Source organism: Gopherus evgoodei, chromosome 9 (genome assembly GCF_007399415.2).
Source record: "Gopherus evgoodei ecotype Sinaloan lineage chromosome 9, rGopEvg1_v1.p, whole genome shotgun sequence".
In the NCBI taxonomy this organism is placed as follows: Eukaryota; Metazoa; Chordata; order Testudines; family Testudinidae; genus Gopherus; species Gopherus evgoodei.
In genome coordinates, this window is record NC_044330.1 from 471,744 (window position 1) to 494,570 (window position 22,827).

The following is a 22,827-nucleotide window of genomic DNA, read 5'->3' on the forward strand; positions in this document are numbered from 1 at the left end:
TACTGTGTTACTACCAGTCTTAATTTTGCATCACCATACTTTAACACATTTTGACTGTTGCCAGGATAGCGCTTGAAACACTGGCGCAGCTGAACAGAGTGTTGGATGAATACTGTGTTCCCAGCAGAATCAGACTGTAGAGAAAGAACAGTTTTGTTTGTTTTTTATACATGAAATCAATAAGCAGAAGAGGAAACAGATACTTATCTTACTGAGCTGAGAACCCTGGCTTCCACATATAACTGCAATCAGAGAATCTTATGTCTTCAGAGACAGGGCTGTTTGTGGGACATGATTCCAACATAAGGGAGCAATTGCTGATAAAGAGAGATCAAACCTTGGAGAAATGTGTTCAAATAACAAGGGCTGCTAAACTAACCAAGGAAAGGATCAAAACAATAACAGCCACCAATACAGAAAAAGTACACATACTCAAGCCAAAAGAACTTAAAAGGCAGGACAAAGACAGACCAACAGAGAATGCAGGTTTCATAGTCTAGAATGTGTACTAGAAAGTGGCAAAAAACACCAGAGAGAAAAATGCCCAGACTATGGGAAATGGTGCAAGGAGGGTGGAAAACCAATCTATTTTATGTCCCAATGCCACAGCTACCCCAGGAAGAAAAAAACCCCAGCAGCTCATGCTGTGACACAAGAAACAGAAACTATCTTCAGTGGAGCATGGTAAATCCGAAGTCTCTCAATGTACATGCACTGGAGAAGGCAACTGTCACAGTCATTCGACCTCCATATTTGCAAATATTCTATTAGATCAATGACCAATTTGGCTCCAGCTGGACTGTGAAGCAACCTGCAATTTTGTTCAAGGCAGGGCAGTGCAAGCCACAGATTTGGTTGTAGGACAAAACGAGAATATTCTCAACATGACAGAGAACAGGACAGATTCTAATCACATAAAAGGTCATATTCCAAGGAGATATATATATTTAGAGGACAAGCTGAAGTTGGAAGCGGCATTCCTATGCGCAACCCATGAAAATATCAAAACACAAAATTGCATTACCCCTTGTGGAGCCATTCAAGAGGGAACTAGCAAACTTGCAAACAAGAAGCATCACTTTCGCCACTGAAACTAGCACAGAGTTCATCAGCAGCTTAGCAGAGGTACAAAAACCTTCAGGTAGAAAGAAGGTACAAAACCTGAAAAACTGTATCAGTCGGAGCATGGAAAAGCTCACTGACCATTACCAACAACCAGGGTGGATTTAATTTAAATCACTAGTCAGGAAGACTCAATTTAATCATAGATTTCTACATAAAAGTGCATTCTCCTCCCTAGTCATCTGACCAAGTTTCCACTTCTTGCAAGCTTCCTTTGTGTGTTTAAGCTCACTGAAGATTTCACTGTCAAGCCAAGCTGGTCGTCTACCATATTTGCTATTCTTTCTGCACAGACTTAATGGAAGTGAGAAACAAGCTCAGACAAGATTGTAACTTCCTGAAATTAACTTTTAGTCACTAGAAAGCATGTTTTATTTTGCATGTAACTACACCAGTCTCTCTTATTCTGCTCAGTATCACCTAAATCTCTATTCTTTGTTAATAAACTCATTCTTGCTGTATTACAAAACCATCTCAGGGCTGTGCATGAAATTGGAGGCTGAGTCCTCAGCTAGCCAAACAGACTGCTGAATACTCTTGTCTCACTGGAAGAAGACAACTTAATTTCTGTGAACAGTCACAGTGAGAGGGACTGAATACTCCAGAGAGACGTCCCTGGTGAACTCAGGAATGGGGGTTCACTGACTGTTACCTGCAAGACAGGGTTTGGACTGACAGTGTCCAAAGAGTTGGCTGGCAAGTCAAAGAGGCTGGTGTGTGAGCAAGCCGACAAATGGCTTATTAGCAGCAAAACACTCACTTGCTGAGGCAGAGAAGGAACACAGGGGCTCACAATTCAGGGTACCCCAAAAAAGACATCACAGTACCAAGTCAAATGTGCCACAGAATTATATTACATCAGCACTACTACCTTTATCAACTAAACTTGTAATCTCATCAAAAACATTCAGTTAGTTTGATAGAATCTATTTTTCATAAAACCATAAAACTGATTGGTATTAGTTTTCGTACCCTTGTGATTCTGTATTAATTGATTCCTATATTAGCTGTTCCATTATTCTGTCCAAGATCCAAGTCAGACTGACAGGTCTATGACTGCCTGGGTCGTTCTGTTCACCGTTTTAAAATATTGCCACAACACTAGCTTTCGTCCAGTCATCAGTGTTCCAAGAGTTATTGAAAATCAACATTTTACAGTCCAGAAGGCTCCTTTGTCAGCAGGCAATGATGTGGGCTTCGCTGAGGCAGTACAGGCATTGCTGGTACTCACTGCTCTTGGAGAAGGAGCGCAGGCAGGAAGCACAGTTTTTTAAGCCGATTTGCTGGGGCATAATCCCCAGGAAAGGAGGTCTCCCTAACAGAGGAAGAAGTCTGAAAGCAAACCTAACTAACTAAAACACTATAAGAACAAGAAAAATGACTATCTACAACTATATACAACAAGAAGGAAGAACAGACAACCAACTCTCTTAGCTAGGCTAAGAAAATGGAGGAACAGAGGTTCCAATTCTGGCCAAGTGACAGTAAGAGGGAACTGGAGATGCATCAACCTGCACAGCCTCATATAACCCCTGCTGTAGACACAAGGACAATACACAACTGCTACAGAATTGTTCTGCCTGCAGCGCGTGGCACACATGGGCACCCCATACCTGGAATCCATAGAGGGACCATCACCTAAAGAAGGACTTTTGGATACTGTTGTCAGATGCTACCGGTGTGGTGCTCTGCTCTGTTCAATGTTGATATTAATCGTCTGCGTGCGTGTGTTCCCTCTGTGTGCTGTCCCAGCTCTGCGCAGATAGCTGACACAGCAGACCCTGAGAGAACCCCCAGTGACCACAGACTCTAGTAAGATACGAAGGCACGTCGGCCTAGTTTATTGTCGAAGAGAAACACAGTCCCCAGTTCCCTGGCAAATGAAGTCCAAGGGCTGCTAAGGTGCAGCTAGCCAGTGCTTATGTGCTCCCTGGCAATGGACTCAGCTCAGTCAATGGCGGGACTTTCCACTGCCCCCTAGGCTGGACAAAGACACTGCCCCAGGGATGCATTTTTATACACAGGTACAAACAAGTTACACATCACTCCTGATGTATTGAGGTACAACCCCTCTACATAGTAAGGTGACACCTCTCACCTTGCACTTGTTGGTTGGAACAAAACAACTCTATCCATCATATTTCCCTTTTGGCCTTGTCATTGGGATGGATCAGCTTGTTCCTTGTTATCTGTGTGGAGTGTACAAGTATGCGAATGTTCTGATATCTGGTGTCCAATACCTTTTAGGTATGTCTCTTTTTGCAGCATCAGCCCTTTCCTTGCCAGCTTCTGTGAGCAGGGCCTATCTCTGGTTCACAGCTTAACTTTACTGTATGTCAGCAAAGTCCTGACCATTACTTTAGTTCAGGTCTTAGCCCTCATACTAGCCCTCTGATACCAAGGTTTATATCTCAGGGCCTCCTCTTACTACAGATACAAGTTATCTGGACCCCTGATTTAAAAATGTCTAACTTTAGAAGCTGTTTTTTTAACATCCTCCTGAGTTAATACTGGAAGGTAAAGTGTTTCATCATCGTCATCATCAGACATGACAATATCTTTTTCCCCCAAAATACTGAACAGAAATATTTATTGAACATTTCTGCTATTTGCTTTATATCTATCTACATAGAAATATTTAAATTTATAACTGCCTTCACGTTCCCTCTAAGTCAGGTGGTTGTTTATAACCAGTGTCATCTCCTTTCTTCATTGTGGCTTTTTGGGCCCCTAGTAACTGGTGTCTTGAGCCTAATACCTTGTATTAGGCCAGGGGTCGGTAACCTTACAGAAATGGTGTGCCAAATCTTCATTTATTCACTCTAATTTAAGATTTCGTGTGCCAGTAATATATTTTAACATTTTAGAAGGTCATTTTCTATGTCTATAATATATAATTAAACTATTGTTGTATGTAACTTAAATAAGGTTTTTTAAATGTTTAAGAAGCTTCATTTAAAATTAAATTAAAATGCAGAGTCCCCTGGACCGGTGGCCAGGACCCAGGCAGTGTGAGTGACACTGAAAATCAGCTCGCATGCCGCCTTTGGCACACGTGCCATAGGTTGTCTACTCCTGTATTAGGCTAAAGCATCTTTCACAAAGACATCGAAATTTGACAGGAAAACAGGACATACAGAATTAACTCATCCAGCTACCATGTTCTGGAAGGATATGAGGCACTACTTGGCCAACCATAACTCTGCATTAACGAAGTTTTGGGCACTCAATTTTCTTGTTTTGGTTTTTTTTTTTTTTAATAATTTCTCAGCTTCCCCATATTTCACAGTACAGCCCCCCTCCTCCACTGCTCCTGATTGCTTGGCAATGTTTATCTCAGCCACAAAATGCAATGGCTGCGTGTTGGTTCCTTCACTGCCTCTGCATCACCTTGTCTTCTCTCTGCTTGCCCAGCACAGTCAGGCTCTCCCTCTTCAGCCCTCTTCCCTGGACAGGCAGTCATAAGCAGGGGGCCCAGAAGCTGAGAAGACAGGGAGAGGATGACTGGACTACCATGAAGTCAGTGGGGGCATTTTTTGAAGGGAGGGCGTGAGAAGAAGGATGAAGCAGAGGTCAAAATCACAGACTTTGGAAACCAGGGTCCAGCCCTTGCTCCAGACTTCTTTTTGTATGACCTTGGGCAAGTTCTTTAGTCTCTGTGTGTCAGTTTTCTATCTGTAAGATGGAGACAACAGCACAAAGCTACCTTCATCCTACAAGGGGGTGCTGTGAGGACAAATCCATTAAAACTGCAAGGTGCTCAGAAGCAACAGTGATGGGGGCCAGACAGATACCTTTCATTGACTGAGGGATGTGGGGGTTTGGGGAGGACAGAACTGAAGCCCTCCACTCCCACCCACTGTACAGCATTGACCCCTCCTTTCAATCCTGCTCTTCCCTGCACTCTTCAAATTACACTCTCTATCTCTCCCTCTCTCGCTCACATACACACATACACACACAATTTCTCCTCACTGCTTTGACCTCCATCTCTCTCCAATTACTCAGACTCCCTTACTACTGCTCCAACTCCTTCAACAGTCTGTCCACCATGCTCACTGCTCCAAGTTCATCCATCCCCAGTTTCACCCTCTTCCTTGCCATTTCATGCTCCTGGTAAACTTGTAGAGATAGGAAGATGGAGGGGCTCTGAGGAATGCATATACCAGCAGAAAGCAGCAGGAGGGTGGTGATGCAGAATCCATACCCTTGAGTCATTCACTTACCAAAAGGTTGCCTGAAAATTCTGACTATTAAAAGAGCCCTAGTCTTGCTGCACATCTGCATTTTAATCTGTTTGGGAAAAGTGACTTGTAGGTTCAAACTCTCAGTTTAATAACTTAATTTAATAACTAACAATTTAACTTAGCCATACTCTAGCTAAGATAAATGCTGAGAGAATGAGAAGTTGGTGGATGATTTGAACCATGGTTTAAGTCCCAAGTGTGCGCAAAAAAAAAAAAAAAAATTAAGAACCAGTTGATTTTTGTAATATGTTTTTTGGGAGGTGGTACCTCAGAAAGCCCTTGCTAAATGACTCCACTGCACTACCAACAGTACCTTGCACAGCCATAACCCACGGCAAATGTCCAGATGATGCAAGTAACCACACAGAGTTTGGAGCACTTAGAATAACTGATCTTTAAACAGAAAAAAATGCTCAACCTTAACTATAACAGAGCTAATGCTCTGCTACAATAATTCAGAAAATTATTGCATCCATATGGCCAATTCCATTTTGAATCTCATCAAGTTCTTTGCCTCAATAATTTGTGGCAATGTGTTCCACAATCTATGCGCTTGTGTGAAAATATATTTCCTGTGCAGTAATCAGTTTTAAATTTGCTACCATTCAATATCTCCATGTTCTTGTGTTATGACATAAAGAGAACATAAGTTCCAGATCTGCCTTCTGTAGACCATTCACTATTTTGTATACTTTTATCTGGTCCTCTCTTATTCATCTCCTTTCAAAGGTAAACAATCCCAGTCTTTCACTCTCTCTTTTCTGAGTTTTTTTTTTACCAGGCCAGTTAACACTGCTGTTGCCCTTCTCTGAACCCTCTCTAGTTCTGCAATATCCATTTAAAATGGAGGTCCCAATACTGCATGCAATATTACAGATGAAACCACATTATTGATTTATGTAAAGTCATTAAAATATTCTCCATGTTATTCACCATCCCGTTCCCTGTGCATCCTAAGATCTTGTTAGCTTTCTGGACTGGTACTGCATGGTGAACAGAGGTCTTCATTGAGAAGTCTAAAATGATACCCTGGTTCATTCCTTGAGGAGATACAACTCATTTGAAACCTTGTAAGTTGTAGGGAGTAGTTCAAAATGTTCTCCTCAATGTTCATTACTTGGCATTTATTTACACTGAGTTTTGTTTGCCATTGTATTGTGCATTCAGCAAGCTTGGTCAGGTATCTGAAGTTCTTCGCAGTGTTCTCTAGTCTTGACTAACAAACAATGTTGTGTCATTAGCAAATTTTGCTACATCATTACTAAATGTCCTTTCCACATCATCAATGAATATATTAAAGAATACTGAGACTTGATACAGAACCTTGTGGCACCCTCATTGTCAACCATTTGTCATGAAGCAAATTGACCCAGCCAATTTTTGATCCATGACATTACTTTTCCTCTTACCCTATGCCCTATGACTTCTTAGTTCCTTTAGTAGCCTCTTATAAGGTAGCTTTCCAAAGGCCTTTCAACAGTTTAAGTAAATTATGTCTACCAGTTCTCCTTTTTCCACTACTATACTGACATATTCAACGAATTCTAAGAGAACAGTGAAAGACAAATTTCCCTTGCAGAAACTGTGCTGGATAGACCCTACCATACTATGACCTTTCAGGTGTTTTATTATTCTTTTTAAAATGATTATTTCAATCAATTGGCCAATTACAGATGTAAGCCTTACTGGTGTGTAATTCTCTAGATCATCCCTAAAGACTTTTAAACAAAACATTTACAAAATTTGTCACCCTCCAATCCTTCGGAAGAGTAGCAGTATTTTATGAGTCTGCATATAATTGCTAGCAGCTCAGTCACTTCATTCTTAAACTCCTTCAGAACCCTTAAGAGCATACTATCTGGGCCTGATGACCTATTACTTTTTAAATAATCAATTTGTCCAGCCTCTCCTCTTCCATTATTCAAAGAATTCAGTTTTAAATAAAAAAATTGAGCATAAGAACTCTTCCACTGTATAACCATAAAGCAAAAGACAGACAGAGTCAAGAGTGAAGACAGCCAAGAGACTGATGGCAAAGACAGGAAGATTTCCCTACATGGCAGAGTTGGACCATTGCAATACTTCCTCCCAGGAATTAGAGAGGAACCCAAGCACAGGCACTGATGGGACAGAGAACCAAGAATGACTTCCCATGAGGAGTCTGCTGCAGCCCCATAAAGGAATGCTGACAGTACAGAGAAATATTTAAGAGAACGCCAAGTTAGGCAGCCAGCCACACTATAACAAAGGAGCAAAGGACCTGAGACCATTACACACAAGGTGTGTATCCAATCATCAAACTGCTACACAAAGCAAAGGCAACAGTCCAAGCTGCGTTGGGACACAGGTCTTATGTTGTAGCTATAGACTCAGGACAACAGTGGAGATGAAACCAACGCCAACTGTAGGGTAGTGACAAACAGTTGGCACAGATCAGGTCAAGGACAAGACCAGGAGGATATGAACTCACCCTGACCATCAGCTGGCCTGATGTAGGCAAGTCAGAAGCAACAGGGTATATGGACAATAAAAAGGATCAATAGGACACCACCCAAGAAAAAAAAGGCAGCAACGAGTCTGAAGCACTGGTATGTATTCTCAATTTTACTTCACTTTAATGTAATTTCAAATTGGAAATTTCCTTGATTTTAAAATGAAAATTGCATGAGTGAAGACTAAAAAAGAAGCCCCCCAAAATGTTAATGTGATATTTCTAATGATGTTAAGATATGCAGCAAGAACTTTACTTTTTTTTTATTTTAATCTTAAAGCCAGATTCACCAGTACACTCTGGCTACTTTTGCCCAGCCTTGAGCAGTAGCGAGATACCATCTTAGTGAGAGCATACCTTGCCCTCACTCTCTTTAGGAGCAATGAGAGGCAGTAGCCATTTTGAAAAAGGGCACTTTTGCTAAGGGCCACTGTTGCTGTAGTCCTACTGAGAACAAAGGGAGCTGATATCCATTTCGAAAGAGGGCAGTTCTGTGTGGAATGCTCTATAGAAGAATAGTATTCATCAGCCTATACTTAGAGAAGACTTCAGCTGTGAAAGACAATGGCACAAAACTACCACTAATCTTACAAAATAATTTTCTAAAGTAGCCTGTGCACACGATTTCAATGAGTTAACCACACAGGAAGTATGAAGACTCAGTTGGTATTAAGAACATTTAGGAGAACAAAGATCTAGCACCAGGTACTAAATTTCTCGAATGACTGATTTTTAAGTGATTACAACTCAAACTATTTAATGGCTTTACTTGTAAATTCTCAGAAAACTCGTTCTGTACTCAAAAAGAGTAAGTACTGTAATTTGAGACTACACTGCATTCTTCATAAACTGTATAACAAAATGGTTAATTCCCTCCTTTAAGTGCAAAACTCAACTCATCTTTAACTATGGAACTGTGAGCAGCGCTCCTACAGAAGGTAAAGATGCAATGAAATTAAGACTAATTTTCATCCCCACATATCTACAGTTATTAATTTAATGCTACAGGCAGAACAAATACAATATTAATGCATGCTTTTAGAAAATTAAAAGTCTGATGAAACAGACTACAAAAACAGCTATCACCATAAAGGTCTAAGGCAGTGGTTCTCAAACTTTTTATATTGAGCTCCCCTTCTTTGTGTCTATAGTCATTTATGCACCCTCTCCCCAAGTACATATACCACCACCCAACTCTGAAGACCACGAGAGGGTGGGGGGGGGAGGGGGAAAGAATCCCAAGCCAGGTGGTGGGACTCCAACTGTCAGCCCCAGGGCAGTGGGGTTCCAGCTGTTCCCTTTACCCCTACCTCCCTAATATGCACGGCCCTTCTGCATGAGTCCCAGCCACATAGAGCTAATGCCTCCCTTGACACATTCCTGTGCCTCCCTTGGGAGGCCCACCCCATAATTTGGGAGGCCCACCCCATAATTTGAGAACCGCCACTCTAAGGGAATCATGTGACATAGCAGTGGTATAGTGGTGAAGAGGTCTATTTATTTCACCTTATGAAAGAGTAGGACACAAACAGAAATTCTCAGGCTGTAAGTGTTATTTGAGACATATGGCCAGTATTCTATTATCTTTGAACAACTAGCATACATTTGAGGAACATTAGCTGTACTCTGTAACATATGGGATTCTGCAGGCTACAAGGCAAACACTATCATGGAGTAGGTCATGATACATGCTTTTTCTTTTTAGTGATAGAAAAAAAAGTAAACACTTGTGTATTAATATTTTGTTCTAAATACATAAAATAGTTGAAAGCAAATATAAGCTTACGTATGCTGGAGTCTCCAAAGCATCTGTATTCACCAGTACAGGAGAAGCATTTGCCTTTAAAAGAAAAATTTTAAAAAAATGTAAAAATGTGAGTCAGAGGAAACATTACTAAAAGATTTTAGTAGAGATGAACACAGCAGGGAAATGCACTCTACAGGGGTGTGATTTCTAAAGTATACTATCATGTTACACAATTGTACCATGTAAACCCTGCTGGCATGCTTTAACGTGGTGCTGTTTGAAACAGTTCTGTGTTAAAGTGCACTAGGAACCTTTAGTGCACACCAATAGGGTAAATAAACTAGGATCAATTAATGAGCAACACAGTTTGCTCCTCTGACAACCCTAGTTTATTAATGTAAAGTAATAAAAAGGACAGGTTAAAATTTGAACATTTAAAAATCTATTCTCCACTTAATCTACATGAGAATAGCACACATAAAGTTACTTTACATTAATAGACTAGAGTTGTCAGATGACTTTTAATTTACATTGGAAAGAAAGAACAAATTAGCCTTAAAGTTTAACCAAGTGTTCTCACATTTTGCACAGTACCTGAAACTGTTATTATTATTAAGACTAGATATTCTGTAGTATTAGTTAGTTGTCACGGAGTGTGGGGGAGTCCGGCCCTGCACCCCTCTTCCTGGGACCCACAGTGACTCTCAGCCAGCCAGTAAAACAGAAAGTTTATTGGACAACAGGAACACAGGCTACAGCAGAGCTTGCAGGCACAGTCAGGACCCCTCCACTGAGTCCTTCTGGGCTTTCAGGGTGCTTGGATCCTAGCTAGGATACCCTGAATTCCGCCCACACAGCCCCAAGCCCAAACTCAAACTGCTTCCCTCCTGCCACTCCCTTCCTTTGTTCCCCTTCCCGGGCAAAGGTGTTGACCTTTCCCCTCCCTTACCTAGCTCAGGTTACAGGCCCTGGCATCTTCCATCCCCTAAAGTCCTCCCCTGCTCTCCCACTCCCCACACAGACAGTCCCTACTGCATCACATCTGAAATAATTAGAATTTTTCCCAGTAGATGAGATTTCTACAGCACTATAAGCTAATATGGAGATGATTAAACATTTTCCATCACTAAGAAAGTGAAGAAACACCAATTAAATTGCAGCAAAATGTGTAGAGGGTTTTTATAAAAGTTGAAGTTGTTTCTGCCAATTTTAATTCTATTTTTCTTATATAACAGACTCATGGTTAAGATTTCCTTCTTAAGTTCCCTTTAGAATAGGAATGTTAAATTTGTTTCTAATTAGAGAAGGAAGGGGCTATGTTATAGTTATATACTATACTAAGAGTTAGAGCTATATATTATCCTTGTATAGAGCTCATAAGAACATAAAAAAGGCCATACTGGGTCAGAAAAAAGCTCCATCTAGCCCATTATCCTGTCTTCCGACAGCGGCCAATACCAGGTGCCCCAGAGGGAATTAACAAAACAGGTAATCATCAAGTGATCCATCCCCTGTCGCTCATTCGCAGCTTCTGGCAAACAGAGGCTCGAGACACCATCCCTGCCCATCCTGGCAAATAGCCATTGATGTACCTAACCTCCATGAACTTATCTAATTCTTTTTAGAACCCTGTTATGGTCTTGGCCTTCACAACTGTGATTAATGTGTATACGCCTTGTCAAATAGTGTCAGGCTAAGTACAGTTAGGCCTCAAACTTCTGGAAGTTGTAAGAATCAAGTACAGTAGAATCCTGTAAGCATAAGCATAATCTATCTAGGAAACTCTATAGACTAAAAAGGAAACTCTGTAAAGGTAGATACAGACCTGTGGTTACTATGTTCTGCAACCAAATACCTCTTTAAGCTGACTCGAGCATTTCTGAGTCTAGCAAATTGACCACAATTAGCCGCATAGAGAAGAGAAGAGATGAGATGAGATGAGATGAGCACAGGTGCACGGTACATAAGTTCAAAACAACCACAAATGCCACCCTAGAATACTTGGCCACCTTGACTGGTCGACCTGTTTTGAAACACAGCCAGCAAATACAGTATACCTAAGATGCAGAGGCACAGAGAGAGAGAGAGTGTGTGTGTGTGTGTGTGTGTGTGTGTGTGTGTGTGTGTGTGAGAGAGAGAGAGAGAGAGAGAGAGAGAGAGAGAGAGAGAGAGAGAGAGAGAGAGAGAGAGAGAGAGAGAGAGAGAGAGAGAGAGAGAGAGAGAGAGAGAGAGAGAGAGAGAGAGAGAGAGACAGGCCTGGGTCTGTGTGTGTGTGTGTGTGTGTGTGTGTGTGTGTGTGTGTGTGTGAGAGAGAGAGAGACAGAGACAGAGACAGAGACAGAGACCAAAGGGACTGCGCTTCACTATCTGTGCCTGGCCAGTGTAGGAAATGGTCAACTAAAGGTAGTATCTTTGGAAGAATGCACGGTAAGATTTTGAACTGAAAGGGTCTGGCTATGCTTGAGCTGATTAATCTTAAGTCTACATTAATACTATACTTTAAGTATATTAGTAAATTGTTTAAGTTGTTTAAAAATAGTAGTAGTCAATAGTTAATCAATATATAGTAACTGTATATGTTTTGTGCCTTGCTGGAACTGGGTACAGCGTTGGTGAAGTTAGTAGTTTATAAATCATAGTGGCTTTACAAGTCGCTATGCCCGTCTTCAGTATAAGTCACCATCAAGTTTATCATAAAAGTCAATAAAGGTTTATAAGTTGCTAGATAAGGTTATAGGTAGGTTAAGGTTAGTAAAATATAGTTAATCAATGTATTAGTATTGTATGTAGAACTGTATTTGTTGGGAGTGGTTACAATACATGTGAAGTTGCTAGGCAATCAAAAATAGTAGCGTTGCATGTTCTTGTGACTATTTTCAATATCATTTGTCTTTCATATGTGGACTTATAGGAATAGATAGTAAATGCATAATATTACTTGTACTTGTGCTTGCCTCCAGTATAACTTGCCATTTGTATTAATCCTCACTCAGTGCTGGTCTTTAATTCTGTTTTTCTTATTCTGTTTGTGTTGCCTTTATAGTCGTAAGTCATTAAAAGCCTTTCTTGAGGAATAATTAGCTATTTAGTTTCTCTTTTGTGGACACTACTCAACCTCATTACATCTCTGTTCGGTGGTGGGAAGCAGTGATCACCCACAGGCCCACTAAGGCCCTAACATAAGCCCCCCTAGGGCTCTAATGTGTGCCTCCTCCTTCCATTACCTTCACAACAACATCCTCTGAAAAGGAGTTCCACAGACTGACTGTGTGCATTGTGTGAAAAAAAAATACTTCCTTTTGTTTGTTTTAAATCTGATGCCTATTAATTTCATATGGTGACCCCTAGCTCTTGTGTTATGAGAGGGAGTAAATAACACTTCCTTATTTACTTTCTCCACACCAGTCATGATTATATAGCTCTCTATCATATCCCCCATTAGTCGTCTCTTTTCCAAGCTGAAAAGTCCCAGTCTTATTAATCTCTCCTCATATGGTAGCCGTTACCTACCCCAATCATTTTTGTTGCCCTTTTCTGAACCTTTTCCAATTCCAATATATCTTTTCTGAGATGAGGCAACCACATCTGCACTGAGTATTAGAGATGTGGACATCCCACAAATTTAGAGAGAGGCAATTAATGATTTCCAACATTTTATTCGCTTTTTTGACTACCACTGCACATTGAGTGGATGTTTTCAGAGAACTGAGGTTAGATGTCGATAGATATTTGGCTGTGTGTGTGTTCCCTCTGTGTGCCACCCCAGCCCTGCGCAGACAGCTGGCACGGCAGACCTCGAGCGAACCACCCAATGATCACAAGATCCATTAAGGGACGAAGGCACCCAGCCATGTTTATTGTTGACAAATCATGGTATTAGTATCTCACAGACTCTACCAGACCACTAATACATGTATGCCTGTAACAATGGACCAGCTCAGTGAATGGCGGGACTTTCTGTTCCTCGCTAAGACCAGACAAAGATATTCCCTCTGAGATACATCCTTATACCCTGATACATACAAGTTAGTAATGTCCCTTTGACATAGTTAGTTACTACCCCCTGACATCACTAGTTATCACCCATTACCATGTTGGTTTGATCAAAGCATTCTGACCTTATCCTCCAGAAGGGGTCAGTGTGCGCCTGTCATACTTGGGGAATGCCCCATACCATCCTTGGGGGTGGGATGGATAGCTCAGTGGTTTGAGCATTGGCCTGCTAAAACCAGGGTTGTGAGTTCAATCCTTGAGGGGGCCACTCAGGGATCTGGGGCAAAATCAGTATTTGGTCCTACTAGTAAAGTCAGGGGGCTGGACTCAATGACCTTTCGGGGTCTCTTCCAGTTCTATGAGATAGATATATCTCTATATATTATATTATTTATTATCCTTGATATGGGGATGCTCTGGTACAACCTGACATCAGGATGTGTCTGCGTGAACACTCTGTGACCAGCACCTCCCAGGAATGTGTATGTCTGCAATATCAGTCCTGTTCTTGCCAAACTCTGTAAGCAGGTCCTGCCTCACACCAGGACTCTGGTCTCAGGCTCTCCTCCGACTATAAGAACTATCCATAATGACTCCAAGATAGAATCATAGAACTGGAAGGGACCTCAAGAGGTCATCTAGTCCAGTCCCCTGCACTCAAGACAGGATTAAGTATTATCTAGACCAGCATTTCCCAAACTTTTTTGGCCACGGAACACTTTTTAGCCTATTACGGAACACTTACAGTATTATTTTGTAGTCATTTGGTTTTCAAGTAAAAAATTGTGTTATTTATGCTCAAATATGTTTTATTTTATAAAACAAAGCAAAAACACAAATTTAAAATAACTTGAACTAACAATTTCTAACTGGAAAGCACATATAAGTAGTACTAAAATCAAGTGGAAGAGTCTTTCATGGAACACCTATTCACATCGTGCGGAACAGCAGTGTTCCACGGAACATAGTTTGGGAAACACTGATCTAGATCATCTCTGACAGGTGTTTGTCCAACCTGCTCTTAAAAATCCCCAATGATGGAGATTCCACAACCTTCTTAGGCAATTTATTCCAGTGCTTAACCATTCTGACAGTTAGGTAGTTTTTCCTAATGTCCAACCTACACTGCCCTTGCTGCAATTTAACCCCCCTGCTTCTTGTCTGATCCTCACAGGTTTAAAAACAAACAATTTTTCTCCCTCCTCCTTGTAACAACCTTTTATGTACTTGAAAACCGCACCACGGGTACGTCTACACTACCCTCCGGATAGCGATTGATCTATCAGGGATCGATTTATCATGGGTAGTGTAGACGCGATAAATCGATCCCCAATTGCTCTCCCATCGACTGCTGAACTCCAGCTCGGTGAGAAGCGGAAGCAAAGTTGACGAGGGAGCTGCAGTGCACTGCGAAGACGCGAAATAAGTAATTTTAATTCGATCTAAGATGCATCGACTTCAGCTACGCTATTCTCGTAGCTGAAGTTGTGTATCTTAGATCAATTCCTCCCCTCCCCCGAGTGTAGACCAGGCCTTAGCCTTCTCTTTTCCAGACTAAACAAACCCAATTTTTTTTCAAATCTTCCCTCATAGGTCATATTTTCTAGACTTTTAATCATTTTTATCACTCTTCTCTGGACTCTCCAATTTGTCCACACCCTTCCTGAAATGTGGCACCCAGAACTAGACACAATGTTTCAGTTGAGGCCTAATCAATGCAGAGTAGAGTGGAAAAAAGAGTTACTCACCTTCTCGTAACTGCTGTTCTTTGAAAAGCGTTGTTCATATCCATTCCAATTAGACGTGTGCATGCCGCATGCAGTCGGCAGAAAGTTCTTCTCCTAGCAGCACCTGCCGGTTCAGCTGTGAAGCCCACTAGAGAGGCACCTCTATGGCACTCCATATATGACCCTGCTGACCTGGCGTCTCCTCAGTTCCTTCTTGTCGGATACTCTGACAGCAGGGAAGGCAGGTGGGTTTGGAATGGATATAAGCAACACATCTTGAAGAACAACAGTTACGAGAAAGTAACTGTTTTTCCTTCTACAAGTAATTGCTCATATTGATTCCAATTAGGTGACTCCCAAGCCTTACCTAAAAGGTGAGGTCGGAGTTACGGAATCGCAGATTGACGCACCGCTCTGTGGAAGGCTGCATCATCTCTGGCATGCTGGACGATGGAGTAATGAGAGGTGAACATATGTACCGAGGAACAAGTTGCTGCCCTGCAAATTTCTTGGATCTGGACCTAGGCCAGGAATGCTACTGGTGAGGCCTGTGACCTTGTGGAGTGTGCCGTAAGTGGTATTTTGGCCAGCTCATAGCACATGCAGATACAGGACGTGATCCAGGAAGATATTCCTTGAGATGGGACCTGTAGTCCTTTCATCCGGTCCACTACTGTAACAAACAGCTGATTCGATTTCCTGAACAGCTTGGTGCATTCAATATAGAAAGTCAACGCTCGCCCAACGTCCAAGGAGTGTGGCCTCTGCTCATGGCTACTGGTATGCAGCTTTGGATAAAAAACGGGCAGGAACAGGTCTTGGCTGGTATGGAAATGAGACACCACTTTAGGCAGAAAGGCCAAGTGAGGTCTCAGCTGCACCTTGTCCTTATGGAAAACTGTATAAGGTGGATCTGAGGTAAGAGCCGTCAACTCAGACACTCTTTTTGCTGATGTAATGCCCACTAAGAGGGCTACCTTCCATGACAGGTAGAGGAGGGAGCAGGTCGCCAGTGGCTCGAATGAGGTCCCATGCAGGAACAGGCTATCTAATCTGAGGATGTAGCTGGTCCAGGCCCTTGAGAAACTGGCTAACCATGGGGTTGGCAAAAACAAAGCACCTCGAGACTCAGGGGTGAAAAACTGAGATAGCTGCTAGGTGTAGCTTTATGGATGACACTGCCAGACCTTGCTGTTTCAGGTGCAGAAAGTACTCCAGAATAAGAGGTAACCTCATCTGAAGTGGGAGGTGTATGATGCTGGTCACATCATGGCCCTCATGGAGGGCTTTCTGCTGCCGAGTAAGACCTCCCTCACTTGCTCCAAGCACAGCAGTTCAATGGGGTTCAGCCATTAGGCTTCCAGGCCATGAGGTGGAGGGACTGGAGGTCTGGGTGACGAAGACGACCACGGTCCCAAGTGATCAAGTTAGGGAGAAACAGCAATACAATTGGCATATTGATTGACAGATCCAGGAACATGGTGTACCAGTGTTGCCAAGGCCACGCTGGTACCACCATAATTATCTCCGCCCTCTCCCTGCAAACCCCAAGTAGGGCCTTGTGCATGAGGGGGATAGGCGCAGACAGCCTCCCTAGGGTAGCAAGAATGTGTCCATGATTGAGCCCGGGCTGCTTCTTTGGAAGGAGCAAAACACTGGGCACTTCTGGTTGTTCCAGGTGGCGAACAGGTTGACCTGGGGAAAACCCCACTTCTAGAAGATGGAGTGAATGACATCTGGCCAGATGGACCACTCACGGTTGTGGAAGGACTTGCTGAGGCAGTTCACCAGTATGTTCTGGACTCCTGGCAGATATGATGCTTCCAGGTGAATGGAGTGTGCTATAAAATATTCCCAGAGTCTGAGAGCCTCCTAAAAGTGGGGCGAGGAACAGGTTCCACCCTACTTGTTGATGTAAAACATTGCAGTGGTGTTGTTCGTCATGACTGTCACATACTGGCCTTGCAGTTGAGTCTGAAAGGCCTGGCATGCGAGACATATAGCTCTCACCTCCTTGGTAATGATATGGAGAGAGAGTTTGTCCTGTGACCAGAGGCCCTGCATTTGGAGATCTCCCAAATGTGAGCCCCAACCTAGAGCTGACACAGCCGTAGCTAGAGACAAGGAAAGCTGAGGACTATTGAAGGGGACTCCTTTGCAGACTATTCAAGCATTGACCACCATTGAAGCGATTCTAGCACCTGTTGTGGCATCATGACTACCAGGTTCAAGCTGTCACACTCCGGGCAGTACGTCGAAGCATGCCACGACTGCAGAGGCCTGAGCCTCAACCTGGCATGCCAGACCACGAACGTGCAGGCTGCCATGTGACCGAGTAGACACGGACAACTTCACACCATAGTGGTCGGGTACTTCCTCAAGCCTCGAATGATGCTCGTCGGGATTCCGGCAGACTTGCTCTTGCCTGAACTGAGTGCAACACTGCCCCAATAAACTCTGTCCTCTGGATCGGTGACAATGTTGCCTTGTTTACATTGAGGAGGCGACCCAGTCTTGAACATGGATGTGACCAGAAGGACCTGCAACTCCACCTGCTCTCTGGTGCAACCCTTGAGCAGCGAGTCATCGAGGTAAGGGTATACCTACACGTTCCTCCTTTGGAGGAAGGTTGCTACCACCGACATGCACTTGGTGAAAACTGGAGGGACTGTCAACAGGCTGAAGGGGAGGACCATGAACTGATAATGTTTTTGATTGATCACAAACCATAAAAAGCATCTGTGTGCCGGCCAAATAGCTATGTGGATCTATGCATCTTTCAAATTGAGGGCGGTGAACCAGTCTCCCGAATCCAGAGAAGGGATAATTATACTAAGGAAGACCATGTGGAACTTCAACTTTTCCATGAACTTGTTGAGTCCTCTCAGGTCTAGAATGGGTCTGAAACCCCCCTTGGCTTTGAGGATTAGAAAATAGTGGGAACAGAATCCCCTGTGCCCCTCTACTGCTCAATGCCCCTCTACTGCTCCTATGGCAAGAAGTGCCTGCATCTCCTGGATATGGAGTTGTTCATGAGAAGGGTCCCTGAAGAGGGATGGGGAAGGGGGTTGGAGGGAGGGTAGGGGCAGAATTGGAGAGAATATCCCACTTCTACCGTGCAAAGAACCCAATGGTCTGATGTTATTTGGGATCAGACATGGCAGAAGTGGAATAGATGGTTCAAAAAACATGGGGAAGGATCTGGCGTTGAGACTGGTGCTATGTCCTCAGGCGTACCTTCAGAATGTCTGTTTTGAGCCCAATGAAGACTTAGTCAGACCTTGTCACTATCTGGAAGGGGGGGTGGGAGGGCTTGCATTTGCCATACCTACCCCTGTGTCTGTAGAAATCCTGCCTTGGCTGAGGAGAATAAGACCGCTGTTGCGGCGGCTGGGGCTTAAAGAGCTTTCATTGGGTTGCCAGGGTATGCATACCCAAATATTTCATACTTGTCCTGGAGTATTTGAGGTTATGCAGCCTGGATTCAGTCTGTTTAGCAAACAGACCCATCCCGTCAAACAGTAGATCCTGCATAATTTGTTGAAACTCGGATGAGAGCCCCAAGGCCTGCAGCTATGAGCTATGCCTCAACTATTCCTGACGACAAGGTGCGTGCTGCTGAGTCCGCAACATTCAGTGAGTCCTGTAAAGAGGTCCATGCTATTGCCTTGCCCTCCTCAACAATTGCCCCAAATTCCTCTCTGGACTCTACTTGTACCAGCTCCCTAAAATTTCAGCATTGAGTTTTAGGAGTTAAAACTGTACCTGCTCAGGATTGCCTGCTGGTTGCAATTGCAAGCCCCCATGGAGCATACTTTGCATCTGAATAAATCCAGGCACTTGGCATCCTTAGATTTAGGTGCTGGGGCTTGCTGTCCCTGCCTCTACTATTCATTTACCACCAACACTACGAATGAGCAAGGCTGTGGGTGAGTAAACAGGTAGTCAAATCCCTAGGAGGGCACAAAGTACTTCCTCTGCACACCCTTAGCGTGGGGAAGTATGAAGGCCAGGGTCTGTCAAATGGTCTCTGCATTGACTTGAATAGTTTTGATGAGTGGTAGAGCGACCCTGGAAAGTCCTTCTGGTGCCAGGATGTCCACCATAGGATCCTCCAACACTACCACCTCTTCTGCCTTCATCTTCATATTGTGTGCCACCCTGCGCAGGAGTTCCTTGTGGGCATGCCTATACATACGGGGTGATACCGAGACAGAGGTGTCCGTCACTGCCTCATCAGGGGAGGATGAGGAGGATGGCAGCGGGAGAACTGGGTCATCTGGAACCTTCTGCCCTGCCTCAAGCTCCACACCTGCTGCTCCAGGGATTGCCTCAGGAACAGGAGTGGGCTCCGGAGGAGGTGCTGTGATTGCGAACTCCTCTGAACCCCTAAGGATGGGGTGACTAGCCGCTGCCTCCAGCACCCTACGCTCGGACACCACTGAGTGTGAAACCTTGGACTGGACACCCTAGGCGTGGTGGTACGGCCCAAGAGGCCCCAAAAGGCCACTGCTGGGCTGTATGGGCTGGATGATTCGACTATAAGGTGGATAGAAAGCTGGCTAGATCGTTGGGCTCAACAGGTAGAGATCAACATCTCCATGTCTAGTTGGCAGCTGGTTTCAAGTGACCAAGGGTCGGTCCTGGGGCCAGTTTTGTTCAGTATCTTCATTAATGATCTGAAGGATGGCGTGGACTGCACTCTCAGCAAGTTTGCAGATGACACTAACCTTGGAGAAATGGTAGATATGCTGGAGGGTAGGGATAGGCTACAGAGGGACCTAGACAAATTAGAGGACTGGGCCAAAAGAAACATGATGGGGTTCAACAAGGACAAGTGCAGAATCCTGCACTTAGGACGGAAGAATACCATGCACTGTTACAGACTAGGGACCGAATGGCTAGACAGCAGTTCTGCAGAAAAGGACCTAGAGGTTACAGCGGACAAGAAACTGGATATGAGTCAACAGTGTGCCCTTGTTGCCAAGACGACTAACGGCATTTTGGGCTGTATAAGTAGGGACATTGTCAGCAGATCGAGGGATGTGATCATTCCCCTCTATTTAACATTGGTGAGGCCTCATCTGGAGTACTGTGTCCAGTTTTGGGCTCCACACTACAAGAAGAATGTGGAAAAATTGGAAAGAGTCCAGCAGAGGGCAACAAAAATGATTAGGGGGCTGGAGCACATGACTTATAAGGAGAGGCTGAGGGAACTGGGATTGTTTAGTCTGCAGAAGAGAAGAACGAGGGGGGATTTAATAGCTGCTTTCAACTACCTGAAAGGGGGTTGCAAAGAGGATGGATCTAGATTGTCCTCAGTGGTACCCAATGACGGAACAAGGAGTAAGGGTCTCAAGTTGCAGTGGGGGAGGTCTAGGTTGGATATTAGGAAAAGCTTTCTTGGTTCGGAGACAAAAGCCCTTACAAATCCTGCACTTCTCTAACAGATATATTTCCCCCCAACACTTTAAACAAGCATCATGAGGGTCACCCGTTGGTAAGGACTTGTTACAGGACTGGCAGAGCTTGCATCCCTGGGACTTAGGCATGTAAGTCGTCAAAGGAGAATACAGTCAGGGTGGAGGGTAAACTCCTGAGCCCAACATCCAACTAACTAACTAACTAACTAGAACTACAGTCACTGAGAACTAACTAACTAACTATAAAAGCAGCAAAGAATCCTGTGGCACCTTATAGACTAACAGACATTTTGGAGCATGAGCTTTCGTGGGTGAATACCCACTTCCTCAGATGCATGCAATGGAAATATCCAGGGGCAGGTATATATATGTGTGCTAGCAAGCAAGCTAGAGATAACGAGGTCAGTTCAATCAGGGAGGATGAGGCCCTGTTCTAGCAGTTGAGGTGTGAAAACCAAGAGAGGAGAAACTGGTTCTGTAATTGGCAAGCCATTCACAGTCTTTGTTCAATCCTGAGCTGATGGTGTCAAATTTTCCGTAGACAGTCTCTACGGAAAAGGATAAATGGAAACAAATCAGACATTAGGAATGGCAATATACAAAAACCTGTAGGAGAGCACTTCAACCTCCCTGGCCACACTATAGCAGACCTTAAGGTGGCCATCCTGCAGCAAAAAAACTTCAGGACCAGACTTCAAAGAGAAACTGCTGAGCTTCAGTTCATCTGCAAATTTGACACCATCAGCTCAGGATTGAACAAAGACTGTGAATGGCTTGCCAATTACAGAACCAGTTTCTCCTCTCTTGGTTTTCACACCTCAACTGCTAGAACAGGGCCTCATCCTCCCTGATTGAACTGACCTCTTTATCTCTAGCTTGCTTGCTAGCACACATATATATACCTGCCCCTGGATATTTCCATTACATGCATCTGAGGAAGTGGGTATTCACCCATGAAAGCTCATGCTCCAAAACATCTGTTAGTCTATAAGGTGCCACAGGATTCTTTGCTGCTTTTACAGATCCAGACTAACACGGCTACCCTCTGATACTTAACTAACTATAGAATACAAGCAGTCCCAGTCAAAACTAGGGAAACGTGGAGACTTTGCAAAGTATGATGCCACAGTTCCAATGACCGTCACTGGCGCTAAGAAGGAACTGACGAGTTGCCAGGATCATATACTGAGCACCATGGAGGTGCCACTCCAGGGGGGCTCTACAGCTGATCCGATGGGTGCTGCTAAGGGAAAAACGTTCCAACTGCACATGGCACACGCACATGCAATTGGAATCAATATGAACAATCACTCGATGAAAAAGAATTACTTCTCATGTCTTGCTTACAACACTCCTCCTAATACATCCCAGAATGATGTTTGCTTTTTTTGCAACAGCATTACATTGTTGACTCCTATTTAGCGTGTGGTTTACTATGACCCCCAGATCCCTTTCCACAGTGCTCCTTCCTAGGCAGTCATTTCCCATTTGTATGTGTGCAACTGATTGTTCCTTCCTAAGGGGAGTACTTTGCATTTGTCCTTATTGAATTTCATCCTGTTTACTTCAGACTATGTCTCCAGTTTGTCCAGATCATTTTGAATTTTAATCCTATCCTCCAAAGCACTTGCAACCTCTCCCAGCATGGTATCGTCTGCAAACTTAGTAAGTGTACTCTCTATGCCATTATCTAAATCACTGATGAAGATATTGAACAGAACTGGACCCAGAACTAATCCCTCTGGGACCCCATTCGTTATGTCCTTCCAGAATGACCGTGAACCACTGATAACTAATCTCTGGGAATGGTTTTCCAACCACTTTTGCACCCATCTTATAGTAGCTCCATCTAGGTTGCATTTCCCAAGTTTGTTTATGAGAAGGTCACGTGAGACAGTATCAAAAGCTTTATTGAAGTCAAGATATATCAAGTCTACCACTCTCCTCCCCCACCCCCCCACCCCTCCCTGCAATCCACAAGGCTTGTTACCCTGTCAAAGAAAGCTATCAGGTTGGTTTGACACAATTTGTTCTTGACAAATCCATGCTAACTGTTACCTATCACTAAGAGAAGGTT

At 43.6% G+C, this 22,827-nt stretch overlaps 1 protein-coding gene across 31 annotated transcripts in view; it reads right to left on the reverse strand.

Moving 5' to 3' along the window:
• DLG1 (discs large MAGUK scaffold protein 1) overlaps positions 1–22,827 on the reverse strand; it is a 395,120-nt gene that overhangs the window by 176,052 nt on the left and 196,241 nt on the right. For all 31 annotated transcript variants that reach the window (XM_030574808.1, XM_030574804.1, XM_030574802.1 and 28 more), the window contains one exon: positions 9,647–9,700. In XM_030574808.1, coding sequence (XP_030430668.1) covers positions 9,647–9,700 — 54 coding nt within the window. The remainder of the gene's footprint in view (positions 1–9,646; positions 9,701–22,827) is intronic.